This window comes from Macrobrachium nipponense, chromosome 10 (genome assembly GCF_015104395.2).
Source record: "Macrobrachium nipponense isolate FS-2020 chromosome 10, ASM1510439v2, whole genome shotgun sequence".
Lineage (NCBI taxonomy): Eukaryota > Metazoa > Arthropoda > Malacostraca > Decapoda > Palaemonidae > Macrobrachium > Macrobrachium nipponense.
The window spans coordinates 28,829,561-28,847,113 of NC_087204.1; the positions used below are offsets into that span (position 1 = coordinate 28,829,561).

The window sequence follows — 17,553 nt, forward strand, 5'->3', positions numbered from 1 at the left end:
TAATATGTTTACCGATTCAAAATTGTAACATGTTTACTGATTCAGAACTCCTAACTGTTTTAAAACTTTGGCCAGTACAGACTGGTCCAAGCCATTCTCGCTTCAAGTAACCTAACATCCTAAAATAGAGCAGTGGCATGACTGTAAAATGTTTTAAACACCCAAAATTAAAAACCTTTATGAGGAAAATTTGAATTGGAAGCTTTTATTAATTTTGTAAGCAATACCATTCTATGTTTTTCACATGGATATACCTACAATGACCACTGTTATACCCTATGACTACTTTTTATCCTATTTCCAGCCCTAAAAACAAAATATTAAAGAAACTCATTGAAAGGAAAGTCTGGCACCAACAGCAAAATCTGCAAGTGCTACAGTTACTCACTATACACTTACGAAAGCATAATTACACTTAGAACTAGTATTATGATAACATGCTTCTGATGCCAAAATTTGCTACGAAATAAGGATAGCAATTCAAACTTTCTTAAATGCAACTTATATCAATGGCTGAGCAAGATATATTTGGAGAATAATTCATATCATTAGGTGCATTTCCTTTTTGCTAGTGTGTTGTATGTATAAACATTACTAATAATTAATAGGTATGTATAAACATTACAAAAAATTAATAAAAGTTTTCTCATGATAACAAACCTGACAAATACATTTTTAAGATAGATCATGTTTCGATTTAACTGTGTGAAAAAACATGCAATCTGTTATGATAGAGCAATTACATATTTTATATATACAGTACACAAAAATATGAACACATGCAAAACAGTGACGGCAAATGAGATGGGGGACAAACAAATCAGGCAAGTCAAGCTGGTGCAAGTAACACGTCTGCAATGCATTGCCATCATGCTAATGCCAAACTCTACCTCTCCCAGATGTGTGAGCTAGTGTTTCAGGCTCGCCATCCGTAACTATCCCTTCCTTGTATTCCGAAGCATCCAAACCTGAGGAACCAGGAGCTGGTTGGGTTTTGGTAGTTGGGGATAAAAAAGAAGGTAAATCAGTGTCCAAGGTATTCAGAGGAACACTATTTTGATTATTATTTTCAGGGTTAGCTAACTGGGGATCATTACTAATTGGGACAATAGGAGACAAGTTTGAAGGCAAGGGAATAGTGTTTGTGGGAGAGGAAATTTTGCTGCTTTCTCTGCTATTGCTGCTGCTGCTACTGTTGTCACTGCTGCTTCTGTTAGTAGCAGAAGAAATACCTGAGCCTGCGAGAAGAAAGACAGCCAGTTCCTAACTTTATTTCCATTTCCTTTATACACTGTAATTCAGTCTACCTGGTAAGACTAAAACAAGTTATACGACAACAGAAAGAGTCCACCTTCCTCTTTGCACAATATTATATGCCCTTTGGCTACCATAAAAATTCATTGCTATATTCTGAAAACCCACAGTAAGGAGAGGAAGGTAGATTTAACAATGAACAGCTGAAAAATTTTACACTGCATACTGTTACATTCAGGCTATCAATAGCATCTTGAAAATGTTTCATAAACCTTTTTTCAACTTGAGATGAAGGCAATTGCGGCATTTAATAAAGGTACACAGACAGTAAACAGAAACTGCAATCTGTCAATGTTAGCAGTGCAAATCTGATTTCCACACCATCCAAGTGATATTACCTAACCAGCTGTGACATCACTATGATAATATCACTTGCAACTAAAGACATTGTAAACAATATCAGTTTACACAATGTTACTTCCTCTTATGAATTTTTTGTTTGTTACCAAATTTTACATTTTTCCAATACCAGCCTTTTGTTGTCTTACCCAACTCAACTCATCACTCTCACTACCAGAATTTTCTAAACAATACAACAAGATCCACATTTTGCAAACACAATTTAATGTGTATTTTAAGCCTAAAAATATTCACAGTCCAGTCCACAGTATTGATCTTCACAGCTAAGCTTTAGATATAATCACTACCACCTCCCTAGTATCCTGGATTAGTACCTTCATTCAATTATGCAAATAAGTGTTTGACTTTGTCCAAGAGTCTCACTTAAACATGCAGGTATGCAAGAGGTTGTATTTCCATGTTGTTTCTCACCATTAAATTCTTCTACATTAACTGAATCACCAAGAGCCCCAAACAAAATTTTTATGAAAAGTTCTATGATAAAGTTTCATATAGTACTATACTTACCAAGTAATTACATAGCTATGAGCTTCCTACCTATGGCAGTCTGAAAATTCAAATTTTGTGGTAGACTAGCATATGTTTTGGTGTGGCTAACCTGCCCCACCCACTTTCAGGGACTGGGAGAAACAACTTAAAGAGAGCTTCAATTCATTTGTGCCCTTACGTCTATGGGAGGGAAGGGAGGGCTCCGATTATGTAATTACTTGGTAAGTATGTATAAAACTAAATTATAAAAATATAAATTTTATATAAGTAACTTACAAATAATTACATAGCTGAATCCACATTGAAAGGAGGTGGGATCCATGCACATATTCTACCCCAAACCGTTAATCAAGGTAATGACTTTGAAGTAGAACAGTTGCCAGCACTGAGACAATGCTTGTTGTTTCCTTACTTGGAAGAGAGCAACTGCAGATAGTTATTGCCTCTGGTAGATGATCCTCTTGGCTTGCAGTGGGTGTGGCTGAATAGCCCAGAGTTGCCCCTACGCAAGTGGGAACTTTGCAGTGAGGGAAGTACACCCATGGCTAGCATAAAAAGAGATGCCCTTGCCCTGGGTGCAGACCAGAATAAACCAACAATGCTGTTACCTCTTGTAATAAAAACCACCACCCAAACCACTAATTTTTGAGAAAATAGCAAGGCAGAGTAGGCTAAAGAAGTTAAGGAATCCTGTTCAATGTCCTCCTCGTCTAAAGAAACGGGACGTGTCCTTTGATTTGGAGACAGCTGAAGTTTTTTTCACAAAACTCATGAGATCCCCCTAACTGATGCTTAACAGGGGTTAGCAAAGAGTCTTCCTGTGCTGATGAGTGCGGCTGAGGAGGAGGGGAAGCTGTCGCCGAGCCACTGCGAGATGGCACCTGGCACCCAGGAGTTAGTGCCAAGCACTCGGATGCAAGAAGGAGCTTCACAAAAGACGACGGGTGCCAGAGCAATTCTTCCTGGCATTTGGGAGCCAAAAATGGACGATCTAGATGTGAGATTGACTCCAGACCTGAGAGGACAGGCAGAAGGCAGAACAGTGAAACTGCAGGAGGGTAAGGGCTCAGGCTGACGTCCTTGGAACTCTTGGTTGGAGGAGGAGAGCTGTCCACATCAGCAGTATGACTCTTGAATGGGCACGAAGAAGTTAGGTAGCGCCCTTGGTGCTTCAAGCGAATTTCAGAAATGTAATTAAAACTGAGTACAGGTACTCCTCATTTAACGACACACTCGTTTTACAACAACTTGGAGTTACGACAACATCAAGAGAAAAAAAAAAACCATAAAATGAAAATAATTACATTGCCAATTGTGGCCAAGAGAAAGGCTATTCAGTGCCAATAATATAGCCTAGCCTAGGTTTTGAAAACCTTGAAATCTATGGCTAAAACAATAAATAAGGCTTTAATATACTTTGTAATGAAAAGCTAAACAGTTAAACCTCTAAAAGTTGGAATTCTATGATCTGGGAACTCCACTGGTTGGCTTGATTCACTCTTCATTAGTTCACTGTGCAGCCAAACGGGTGGTGCCACGTTTGTTTACAACTTCAAGACAGCAAAAATTATGCCATATCTCCTGTTTTAGTGAGAATAATTCTTAGTAATGAAAAGAAAATGTGTGAAGTCAAATATGGTTTTTATATTAACTTGAAAACAAATATATTTTTTTAAATATTCCACTTGAGAAGTTTCTACCAGCCAATCCTTTTAATCAAAACAATGAGACATATGGCATGCACGAATTCCTTACTTTTAGTATGCTTGAAAGACTTACATGTAATACAGTTTGATAAGTTTCTATACAACTGTGTATTTACATACGTATTTTGATATGTCACCCATGAGATGAGAAGTGCAAGTGCTAATCTGTATCAATGCTAGAAAATGCTTATCCCATTAGCGAAGAGTTTAGTGTTCACTTTCCTCAATAGATAGCGTTGTGCTTTGTTTACGTTTTGACGGAGACATTCAAATGCCCTGTGATCCCCAAATTCATTCATTATTTTTTTCATCTCACTACCCTTTACAATAAAAATAAATGGCAAAGACACTAATAGCTATAATTGTGATATACCAAATTGAGAATATGAAAGTCACTGCTAAATAAAGAGCAGATTCTGAGAAAAGTTTACTACTGTATTGACTTGTATTGACTTGCTAGTAGGCTAAATTGGGAATGTAGGCTAAATGTGTTGCATAAAGTACACTATTTTAAAGAAAATTACGCATTATGAATTTATAAAATGATGAAGTTAAAATATATGAGTAATAAAATCATAAAAAGTGTTGTCAGAACTTTGCCAATTTGTAGGCTATGTCGGAAACTAGTTCTGTGTATAATATATGTGTATAATATATGACTGAAAATTGATGCTATTAGTCGAAACAAAGAACTCGTTTAACGATGAATTAGTTTAATGACATGGTTGCTGGAACGGAACCCCGTCGTTAAATGAGGAGGAGTACCTGTACATCACCAAAAACTTGAAAATACATCCAGAACATGATGAAGTAAGACTGCAGGGAAACCACTGACATTAGTCGTGAGCTGGCAGAAAACAAATTGAAGCTCTCTGCTAAGTTGTTCCCCCTGATCCCTGAAAGTGGGCGGAGCATGTTCCTACACCAAAACAAATGCTAGCGCTACCACGAAATTTGAATTTGTAGACTCCCATGCATAGGAAGCTTATAGCAATGTAATTACTTTGTAAGTTACTTATATAAATTTGTACCTTTTGTGACTCAAAAATCTGCTGTGCATAATGAAAAAAGCAGTTTTAAAATTGTGTGATAAAACCTGGTTGCATTAGGACACTATATATCAAATCAAGTTATTCAAATACAGCACAGTATCATTTCACAACCCTGCAGCACCAGAATTAGACTTATCTGGAGAACTAACACTAAACACTACATAACAGGGATACTTAAGTAGAGTGAGATGCCCAGGAGTGGGCCCTATTTAGCAGTGCAAGACTGAGTCAACACACAAAGGGTTCCAACATACAATCTACTTATACTATGTAACTCTTTGTAATGCCATTTTCATACAGATCTCAAGCATTCTTTGTTTGCTCTTATCACAAGCATTCTTTATGTCTCCCTACATTTCATCTTCTACATCCATGTGACTCTGGTACGACAATTAGTCGTGCTGCTTGTATACTATATCTAACGAACACAGAATACAGATTTCATGACCAGTTAATGCAGACTGTGCTAGGCTTGCACAATTACTTAAGAAATTTTCTGCTTCATGCCTAGTAAAATTAGTTGCTATTCACGTTTCTACGCAAATACTACAAGAATAGAATTTCACATTTTTTCTCTAAACTGTATCTGGCGCTTTGAAGTCTACAAGTGAAGTTAGGTTTAACAAAAACAATTTACAGCATCTAAGAGAAAATGATGATGGACGACTTGATTGTTGGCTAGGACATTTAGAAAAAAATGTTTTAACATTTGACTTTTGTGACAATTGAGAGGATTCAAAGGGAAACTGAAGTAGTACTAACTCAGAACAGGACATCAAGAAAGCAAATTCAAGTCATATGCAGATACTTACTTAGGGTACTAATCACCAAGGTATACTTCCATGTGCTCAAACAATATCCTCCAAGGAAACCAGTTCCACTAACACAACAACTATTTGAAAATAACTTGAAACATAGACTTCTGAACCTTTCTTCCATTTCCTTTAGTCTGCCCATCCCAGTTTCCAACTATACTTGAACTTTATCTTGCTCTTAATTATCACCACTTAATTAGGAACAAATTCTCTGGCCAAGCCTTGTGATAGTCTATACCAAGACCCTGTTGTCTGGTAAATCGACTACTAGAGATAACTACATAAATGCTTTGCATCTTTCTACATTATTCCTACATTCTATAACACCTCAATCTTTGATCTAGCAGCATTTAATAAGGTAAGAGCTGCAGACAGACAAAAATAAAGATTTAAAAGTGTATAATGTAATCCACAAGAGCAAAAAACTGATTATGCAACTGGGTGTCAAGCATAATATCTAAAATCCATACCTATTTCAAGTAGTACTGTATCTCAATGAAAGTCCTACATTTTTTTTTCTATTTCAGTTGTACAATACTACCACAAACTAACATTCAAGGTATGTACAGTATATCTTACACACAAAAGACTATGAACAGTCTAATTCATGGCAGAGCACAAAATAAAAATGCTGACTCACAGCCACCAAGAGAAAGTCCTTAATGGACTGAAAACATTCTGCAATGTTGATGAAAAAAAATCATGCATAAAAACTCCCTTAAGAACTAGACTTCAGTTATCTGGCTTTACATAAAACGTCCAATGAATGACATGCTGGTATCATACAACAAACAAATCTAGTTTTAATACACAAGTCTTAAAAGGGATAAGAAACCTACATGAGGGAAGGAAACTCTCAATATAGTAGTTCTAATAAACACCATTCCTCGTTTCTCATGGGGAACAGTCCACCTACAAGGAATCTTCTCTTCAAATAAATGCCATGTCAAATGTCTCATTGAACTAAATCTTTTAGTAATTTTTTCTAAAATACTGTAGCTTGAACAGTAGAGCACCTATTGTTCAAGATGATTAACAAAATCAGTAACTTTTTCAATGAAAGCAGCCCTACAAGAAGTTATTATGAAGTTGCCCTAAATCCATTCTACATTTGATTAATGAAAAAAAACTGTGCAGTGCACACAATGAAAATAAAACCCCCCACAAATAACTTACTTTTGTACTACATGTACAAAAAAATTACATGACAAGTGGAATTATGTACAGTATTCGCCGACTCGCATATTCATGGATTTCCCTCTGGAACATATACTCCCATTATACGCAGAAACTTTGCCTATTCGCAGTATTTTTCTAAGAGAAATATCCAAAAATTCCTTTTTATTTTATCAATTTCATCATAAAATGCACTTTATAAAACTATTACAAAACCAGGTATAACAATTTTTGGTGGGGTTTTCTAGGGTTTTAACTAACAAAATAGGCAGCTTAAATAGTTTTTTTTTTATAGGGGTTTCAACCATTCGCGGATTCTAGCTATTCAGGGGTATTCTGGTACCCATCCCCACAAAGTTAAGTATATCTTAGTTTTACCAGACCACTGAGCTGATTAACAGCTCTCCTAGGGCTGCCCCGAAGGATTAGACATTTTTACGTGGCTAGGAACCAACTTACAGCTTATTGTGGGATCCGAACCACACCATACCGAGAAATAAATTTCTATCACCAGAAATAAATTCCTCTGATTCCGCATTGACAGAGCCAGGAATTGAACTTTGGACCACCGGATTGGCAGCCAAGAGCGAAAACCACTCGTAATACAAGGGGAACAGTGTACGTATTGCAAAAATTCAAAAACAAATTGTACGTAGGCCAAGTATAATAATTTCTTGGTTGTGTAAGGGAATGCAGCATACCCTACTGATTTGGAAGCAAGATGAGGACCAACAGTTAGCAACCCGAAAACACTGCTAACAAAATGTAGTTATGTAACCACAAACTTCCACAAAAAATAAAACTAGTTGTTTACCAACCCCTTGCATAAAACACACATTAATTAATGCTTTGAAGAAAGGTACAGGGTAAATATTTTCATTCTTTTAATATTTATGAACTGCTGACCCATAGCAAAGATGAAATTCGGGAAATTTCCAAAGGTTGAACTAATAAATATACGTACTAGTATTCTCCTAGATAAATCCTTTTCTATTTTTTCTTAATTTTCTTAGCTGCAACCAGCAGCAACTGAGAAAAAATTCAGGCAATGGAATATTATGCAATTAAAAAACCCTGTTGAAACTTGTACTCATTTCAAACAAGCGAGTCATTTTTTAATTTATTCAGTTAATCTTACAAAAACTTCAAAATTCATTTACATCTTGTGTAGTTATGTAGCTTATCACTTTTCTGTACAACAGGATATTCATGTAATTCTGAATTCAACTTCTTAATGAATCTAGGAATTTCAAATGTTTCAATTTTCCAATTTTACAAAATGTTCTTTCCACATTTCCAAATCATCTTTCTCATTAACCCTTTCATGTCCAACTGACGTAATAGTACGTAAAAATACTCTATCCCCTATCTATCCAACTGACGTAGCGGTAGGTAAAATTTACCGAAATTTTTCGTACGTGTGGTAGGGGCATTTTTTTTTTTTTTTCGGACAAGTAGCAATTTCCATAGGCTAGATCATACCTGGGACCGTGTACCTCGGGTATCAATACGACAGCAAAGTAGTTTCTGTACTGCGCATGCTCAAATCCCTGGCGTAGTAAAATTCTCTCAATGAAATCAGCTGATCGCACCTACACTTCCCTCTCAATGACCCCAAAGTCATTTTTCTTAACTCTCCCTTTATTCTTCAACTTTTCCTCTACATTTTCGTATATTTACAAAGTAATTTCTATGAAAAATAACCGAGATATGGCTCTTCAAAAAATTGTTATTCTAGCAATAAATGTTGACAACGGTAAAAAATTTTTTCGTTTCGATCATTTTTTAACGTCAAAATGAAACTGTTGCCGTATCCAAAGCCATTTTTCTTGACCTGCCCTTTATTCTTCAACGTTTCCTCTACATTTTCGTACATTTACAAAGGAATTTCAACGAAAAATAACCGAGATAGGGCTCTTCAAAAAACAAAACAAAAATTCTAGCGATAATTCTCACTATGCGCCGGGCAGAGCGATATGTTTCTTATCCTCTTTTCTATCAATTTTTTCACCGGCTGGACTTATTCGTTTTCCATTGATTTATATGTCAATATTTAGGGAATAGGGAATTTTATTGGCTTTCTCATAAAAAATAATTTATTCGCCTGACTTTCATAGTTTTTGGGTTAGGAACGAAAATATATATATAAAAAAAAAAGTAAAAATTTTTTAGTTTTTTGTTAAATACGTAACTCTTATTCTGACTATTCCACCATAAAATACTAACATTCAGAAAAAAAGGACAGCAAAATGAACGTTCTTGGAATAAAATTTATATTTTTGCTGAATTTTCAAAATAATAATTTTTTCGCACTGTCGAGCGCTCCCAGACACCTCGGATATCTGGGGGGACAGTGCTCAAAACTAAGCGGATATGAAAGAGTTAAATGACCTCCCAGGTGTCTATCACATCCAATCATTGATATTAAGAACCATGAAGAATCTTTATCGGTGTTGGTGAAATTCTCCCCTAGCTCATAGGTGGTACCCAAAAAATACAACAAAGAAGCATACTCTTGATTTCTGCTATAAATTTCTTAACAGTTATCCCAAATTCTCTCCAACCCAGAACTGTGATAAGTTTGAAATAATACAAGTAATTCCAAGATGCTGTGTGATGGGGAAAAAAAAAAAATTACATACACCTCAGAAAAGTAGCAGGACAAAGATGCAGTATTAAGGCCCAAAAAATTCAGTGTGTGTAATGAAGATGACCCAGACCATGTGGGAATTCCAAAAGAAAACACTAAAACAGAACAAAATTACAAAGAAGTAATTTCATATCTCATCCCTTTAAAACATATGCAGACAAAAATTACAAGATACTTCATACAGTACATAAAATGCTGCACATCAAAAACATTCCTACCAATCACTCTACAGCTTTCTACTCAAACTAACATTAGCGACCCCTACTACAGTTTGGATTACGCCCACACAAAAACCACTTCTTTCTGTATCAGTCACAGAAACAAAATACTGCAATAACATTTTTATGACTAACTTTTTTTATCACAGAAGTCATTTTAGTTTTAATACCCAATGAATCCTATTTTTTCCGCTAATGCTCAACAAAGTGAAATCATACTGGTATTGCAATAACTTATGATTCTAATTATTACTCTGAAGACTGGTCTGCCAAAGATACAAGTACCCAATGGCTATTCACTCTATATTAAAAAAATACCTATGAAATACTACTAACAATTTGTTGAAAACTTGATACAATAGTGCTAGTGCTTTGGGACTCCCACCGCCCGCATAACCGTAACTCAGTTTTGTTGTCAATTAAAATAATGTTCTACAAAATATTTTCCATTCAAAAGAAAATATTCCTTTCATAACGAGATGTCATCTGTTTACTTCTAACTCCATAAAATGCTACATCATGATAAAGTAGTCTAATGAGACCTCAGCTGCATTTCCTGACTTGTACAGCTCAACCAAAGGATTCTTCAAGTGAAAGGTGAAAATTTGAGCAAATGTAAAGATTAAGATGCTGGATAGCTAGAAGGAATATGAGAAAAGGAACAAATGGAGGAGGAAAAAAAAGGCCAAAAGTAATGCAGCTGAAAGGGAGGCAGAAAGGACACTGCAAAGAACCTTTGGTAAAGTTTCCAGCGTGCCTTGCAAAACTCGTAGCAGGTGGTATTCCCTTGCAGGGTGCCACCATCAGTAACTCCACACCACCTGTCATGCAGGATAAGTTAACAACACTGACCTCAGATGAGGCACCAAGTACCATTCAGAGTAATCATGATCAGAACGTGTCATACACAAAAAGCTTGAGGAAGACGACAATTAACTAAGCAACCTACCTTTTGCGTAAGGTTCGACACTGGCATTCTGTCCAAATGTATCGACGCTGGAAACCCTTGGGAGATTATGGGATGGATAGGATGGTGGAGGGGCTAGACCAGCACACTTATCTAGATCCTGGATGCTCAAGTTTTCACATCCCTGATACAGCCAATCTTGACGGTGACGATCTAAACCCGTACTGCATCTGCCTATCTTGTTACACCAATTACACTGAAACAGCAGATGAAATCAGTTACTTATAAAAATTAATATATGAAGAAATTTTTTACCTTTAACAGGCCTTTCTAAGCCATTTAAACAACTATTTTTTGGCCAACTGTATTTCTATTACTTAATGAAACAAAACTTTTTGTGCTATTACTTGTACTGAATGCATATTTATAGCCTTCAAATGCTCCAGACAATTTATTTAACAGGCATTATTTACATGTAGTCTGGCTGGAAAGCCAGAATTCTGTATTATATTACTAACACTATTATTAGAAGAGAGAGGAGAGAGAGAGCAGAGAGAGAAGAGAGAGAGAGAGAGAGAGAGAGAGATTTTTTAGAGTAGAGAGAGAGAGAAGAGAGAGAATTTGTTTTTCTTAAGTTTTTAAATTCTAAATATGGAGGGAAATTATTCTGGATTTATGACAGAGAAAGAGGGAAGAACTGACAAAAAATGAGTCATTCTTATGTTAAATATCAAAAGATGAAAATTCATAATTTATGACGGAGAAGGAGAGAATAACTTGAGAGAGTGAGAGGGAGAGAGAAATCCCTTCCTTAGCAGTATTATATTTGATTATCCGTGAGCAACATTTTCTCCTCTAGCCAGTTACATTACACCCCTCCTCACTCCTGAGAAGACTGGGAATCCATATTCTTTTAAAATCTTAATTAGCTATAGAAATGCAAAAAGTTGTAATTATAGCATGGAAAATATGAAAAATTGACAAAATAATGTCATGTTTATCTAGTATAAAACTACAGAATGCGAAACATACATTTGTTACAATATCATAAAAAATCTCTCTTATCTTGGTGAGAAAGAACAAGAACAAAAATACAACTCATAAGTCAGAGAGAGAGAGAGAGAGAGAGAGAGAGAGAGAGAGAGAGAGAGAGAGAGAGAGAGAGAGAGGAGAGAGAGAGAGAGAGAGAGTTTACATTGCCACCCATTTTGTGATTTTGATTGATTTTACTGTATATTTTAATGTAAAGTATGCTAGTTTACCTTTGTACCATACAGTGCAACACTAGTTATGTACAATAATAAAAATACAAATATTTCATACCAATTTTATAGATAAAACCAAGAAAACTTATAAATTACATTAAGAATTAAACAACCATTTCTGCAGAGCTTCTCAAAGATTTTGCAAATGCCGCTGTCTGCGAAAAAATTGCTTATGCCAATTAGTTAGGTTCTAATAAAAAGCTGGCAAGTCTGTGAATTCCTACAACTCAAAGCGTGCAAGATCAAGGCGTTACTGTAATGGATTAAGTTTTAAGCCTGCAAAATCTAGGCACAGGGGGATTTCCAAAGCATGGCAGTAAAAGGAAAATGGCTCATTCAAGTATTTTGCCTATCAGTCAATTAAAAACAAATTATCCCCTGCACCAAAAGAACTTGAAAAATGACATGGGATTTGCTGGCAATTCCAAAATGAAAACAGTACAAAAAAAGCTCTATCATTACCTGGAAACTTATCTTTGTTGACAAACAGGCCTCACAGCTGTTCAAAGTCATGCATGTTGGTAAAGCCTTGAAGAGTATAGCTGTCCAATTTCCTATCGTAAAAGTCTTCTTCATATCGATCTTGTGGTATTCGTAGATGGTTTTTCGACGTACATCTAAGGGATACAGAGCAAGAAGTGATAGCTCATCACCAAAGTATTTTACAAGAACAGTATGTAAACTTTTTCCATGTAATTTCAACTGATATTTTCACTCACATGCATGAACCATCAATACTAAGTTGCTTTCTTTAATATTCATATTTACAAGATAAACATACTGCTTTTGAGGTACCTATGTATACTCGTGTACTGTTCGATATTTAAAGCCCAATTTTACGGCCTAAAATTTTGAGGGTCAAGCATTACTTGAGGCATAGTTTTGGAAAAGTACAAGATTTTGAGACTGGCTACGCCTAGGCTTTGGACTTCCCAACAACAGAAGTCAACAAAGTTGCATTTCTTTCCACAGAAGTTGACAACTATTCTTTTTTTTTTTTTTTTTTGCATCATAAAGACAATATAAACATTGTTTTACTTATCTGAAAATCTTTTATTATTGTTATGTTGTTTCTATATTCATAGCTGTTCTATGCTATAATAAGTGTACCTGACAATTTCTGAATGTAAAACAAGTATTAGATGCCCATTTGTATTTCAATCAGCTGATTTTTTTTTTTTTTTTTTTTTCTTTCTCTTATGATTCACAAAGAAATCATACCCTTTTTTTTTTTTTTTTACTTTTTTTTTTGGTTTTACAGGTATAACAGGAGAATAGAAATGGCTGCTAGGGGATTAATCAGTCTACAAAAATATAAAATAATATCCTAGATGATTATGTGGTCAGAAAATTAGATATCCATAATGTAATGAGAATGTTTATAATGTATATGTTACTGCACCCCAACTTGCACCCCTCTAGCCTCAGTAATTTTCCTGCACAGAAAATGAAGTTTTCATAATAAAACTAATATTGTAATACTTACCTGAACACCTGAATTAGCCCTGGTCACTGACCAGCCCGAACTATATCCCCATATATTTTTACCCCTACCCATAAGTGGGTAATTTTAACTGTCAGCGTTACCAACGCTGCAGGTAAAATCTAGTCCAATGAGTTACCTGTGTTACCATTGGCAACGCTGCCGCAAATACCGGCCACCAGTGGCCTTTCTCCTCAATTGAATCATTCACTATCAAATTGAAGTGGGGAGGAGGGTGGGAATCATTCAGGTGTTCAGGTAAGTATTACAATATTAGTTTTATTATGAAAACTTCATATTGCAATACACTCCCTGAACACCTGAATTAGCCCGATTAACAACATTTAGTCGGAGGCGGGGTCAATCTCATTCAGCCCGACCTGTCCACGGAACATACGCTGGTAACTCATAAGCAACCTAGCATGTATCCTCACCTAGTTATCTAACTCAGAGGTGAGGATGTTTGCAAAGAAAGTACTTCAACATCAGTGTTGAGTCTAAGGTACTGTCTAAGTCAGAAGTACCTCCCATGTGATAAGCTATACTTCTTATTCATGGAGGTAAAAACAAATCTTCTCACCTGGTTGTCCAGCTCAGTAGGTGAGGATGTTTGCAAAGAAAGTACTTCAACGTCAGTGTTGAGTCTAAGGTACTATCTGAGTCAGAAGTACCTCCCATGTGATAAGCTATACTTCTTATTCATGGAGGCAAAAATAAATAACAAATCTCCTCACCTGGTTGTCCAGCTCAGTAAGTGAGGATGCTTGCATAGGAAGTACCATACCGTCGGTGTCGAGTCCAAGGTACTGCCTGAGTCTGAAGAACCTCCCATGTGGTATTCTATACCTCTCATGTATGGAGGGGAAATGGTGAACCTCCCATGTGGCTATGTAGCCTCTCATGTATGGAGGAGAAGTCGAGTGTGCAGGACCTTCAGTTCTCTACTGCTCACTGATGTAGATGACTTGTGCTGAGAAGTAAGTAGTTATTTCAACATGACCATTGGGATCTGCCTAACCTCAAGGGCCTAAGGGACAATAAACTCTGTCTAAGCTTGACCAACAGAAACACTTAGAGTTCATTAGACTATCACTGCCGCCCTCCCTAAACTTCTATCACCATAAATTTCATTTAGACTATCACTGCCTCCCTAAATTTCTAACACCCTGAAGTTCATTTCGACTATCACTGCTTCCCTAAACTTCTCACACCCTAACTCTACCAAGCCAATTATAAAACCGAGTTACCGCAACGACGGGAGTCACGGGACCCCGAGAGTAACCTCTGAAGAAACTGAAATTCCTAAAGGTACGGTGTTGTGAAAAACCACAACAATTCTCAAATAACCACCTGCAGAATCGCCGACAGCGAAACATCCTCCGCAAGCCAAAGGGTAGCCCTCCGCGACACTATGCGCCCTTGGATTGACTAAGAACCCCTTTCTTATGATTGTCCGATAGCGCAGAGGCAATGATTTAACAATAGTCCCTCCTCCTCCTTGACAAAAAAACATAGCATAACCCTCAGAAATGTTAGTCTGGTATGCAAACCCCGTCGAAACCAAAGTGAAGAGGTTATCAAACAGTCCAGGCTCAGAGAAACACCCATCAACTCTCACCACATCCACACAGAGTGGGGCAAGGCCTCCCACTGGCTGTGAAAGATGTCTTCCAAATACGAGCCTCATGATCCGTAACCCCAACCACACGAATCAATGAAGGAACCCAATAGAGAAAAACCTCAACTGACTCGTAAACCGGAAGTCGGACTCCCGGCAGAGGAGTTACTCCTCTACCTTAACAGAAAAGTGATGATAGCTTAGTCCTTCCCCAAAAAACTGCCAGACTTGCCGCAACCAGACTAGCCTACTTGATGTTTGAGACTGCTGGTTTGGTTGAATACAACGTATCAAACATTACTTGAATTAACTGAGATTCCTCCGGAGCCTGGAATGCGGGAAAGAAGAGATGGACAAAGTCCACAATCCGTTATACTCGCTTCCTTCGCCAGAGAAACAAAAACCCACAAATAGCAAACGAGTCTCCCCTAAAAGGTATCTATCCTCTGTCAAACCTGTCCGGACAAACCGGAACAGGAAAAAGGAGAAAAACCGAACCCACCCACCCACACAAAGAGCAGCCAAGAACCGGAATTTTTGGCCTAGCCCTAACTCCTTTCTTTCTCTATAAAAAGAAAATGAATAATCTACCCACCTGTAACGCTTTCTCCAACTCAGTACACTCCAGAAATCACCTTAAAACACCAGCACCACAAGACTTACGACCCAAAAAAAAAACACTCCTACCAGACAGAGAGCTCTCCCCTACCAACCACACACCACCAACACGTGCTTTCCTGCTGCCCCGTGTTATTGTTTACATCCGGCCGACGCCGCCCGCCATCTTGTCTATGACGTCACAGCCTATGACGTCACAACACAACTTAAAATACATCAACAGACACCTTCTAGAATCTAACCACATGTTGTCTATATATAGGACACCCACCATATTTCAACAATGCATAAAAATACCCATAACAATTATACAATATATAATCACACTTATCTATACCCATAACAATTATACAATATATAATCACACTTATCTCTTTCTCCCTCCCCTCCGACTGTTTCCTAACCTAGTATTCCCCTCTTAATTTCCTTCGTCCTCCAACTCTTTACCCTCTACATAATTTCTAATACATTCCCCTGAAACTCCTGCTTTAGTTTAATACATCAGCCACTTGCTCCTTTCCTTTTATCCATCTCACCTCCTTTATTTCCCCGGATTCAATGGTTTCCCTTATTGCAGCAATATCTATTTTTAATCTCTTGCTACTTACACCAGTGCTCGATGTGATGGCGGTCATTAGGGTGTTTTACTATCAGTGTTAACCAAGGCTTTCTAATTTCTCCCTCCTACTACCTCCCACCTTCACACTGCTTGAAATATATCAATCCTTCTACAGCTTCCCCAACACTCAGGGCTTCAGCCTCAATGGTGGATTTTGCCACTCTCCGGATTTCCTAGACTTCCACCATATGGGACTTCTCTCTTCCCATCTGTCAAAGAAATAATATAACCCCAGTTGAGTATGGCCATCTTCTATGTTTCCAAATGAAGCGTCTGCATAGGCTTTCCCAATAAACCCTTTCTTCCTTCCATCTCACTTATTGTAACTTCGCCCATCTGCTCTTAGTTTTTCTCACAATTTTAATAAGTTTCTTCATATCCTGAGTTGTTCCTTCTTTAAATGCTTTACTTAATTCGCTAATATCATATGATATTTCTGGCATCGTGTGTAGTGATACCCAATTCAGCTGTCCTACCACTGACCTGTACTCTGTTAACTCTTTTTGTTCTAGCACTCTATTACCCGTATATCTTCTAGCCTCTGGTTCTCTTATGGAATTTATATACTTGCCACTGATTAAGGGAAAAATTCAAATCTATTCTCCTTCTGCTCTATTACTACTCCTATATACTTGAAACCTTTACTCTCTTGTTCTCTACTTGCAATTTCCCTTTCAATCTCCAATCGTTTCCTTTAAGAATCCATTCAGTTCCTCCGTAGCAAAAATCATCTACTGTGTACACAAAATGCCTTCCAATTTATTGTTCTTTTTCCAAAAGAATATATTAGGTTCTAGTCTACTTCTCTCACCTTGAAGCTCCTTCACTACTTTCACCACTTTACAATACCATGCTTTTGCTGCATCCTTGAGCCCATAGACTGTTTTCTTCTTCAACTTCCATAATCCCCTCCAACCATCTTCCCTTGGTGGCTTCAAGTACACTTCTCTTTGTATCTCGTCACCTTGTAAATATGCAGTTTTGACATCCAATGTATAACAATTCCAATTTTTCACCTTTATTATGGTTAGACAGAATTTTAAAATTTCAGCATTGCATGTGGGAGCATCCTTTTCCCACTCAGCCATTTCTTCTTCAAACCCTCTAGCTACCAATCTTGCTTTACATATCCTTTCCCCCCCTTTTATCTTTTCAGTTACTATCCATCTTGTAGATATAGCTTTTTGTCCAACATCATTTACCTCCTCATATACCTGGTTTATCTCTCCAACTTAGAAGTTCTTTTTCTTTAGCTTCCATTAT

The 17,553-nt window shown here is 37.0% G+C and overlaps 1 protein-coding gene across 1 annotated transcript in view; it reads right to left on the minus strand.

The window, feature by feature from the left end:
* Nucleotides 1–17,553, minus strand: part of LOC135223525 (plexin domain-containing protein 2-like) — a gene marked incomplete in the record, with an annotated part of 113,441 nt that overhangs the window by 10,203 nt on the left and 85,685 nt on the right. The window contains 3 exon segments of the mRNA XM_064261995.1: nt 891–983; nt 10,730–10,943; nt 12,415–12,569. Of these exon segments, the coding sequence (XP_064118065.1) occupies nt 891–983; nt 10,730–10,943; nt 12,415–12,569 (462 nt within the window).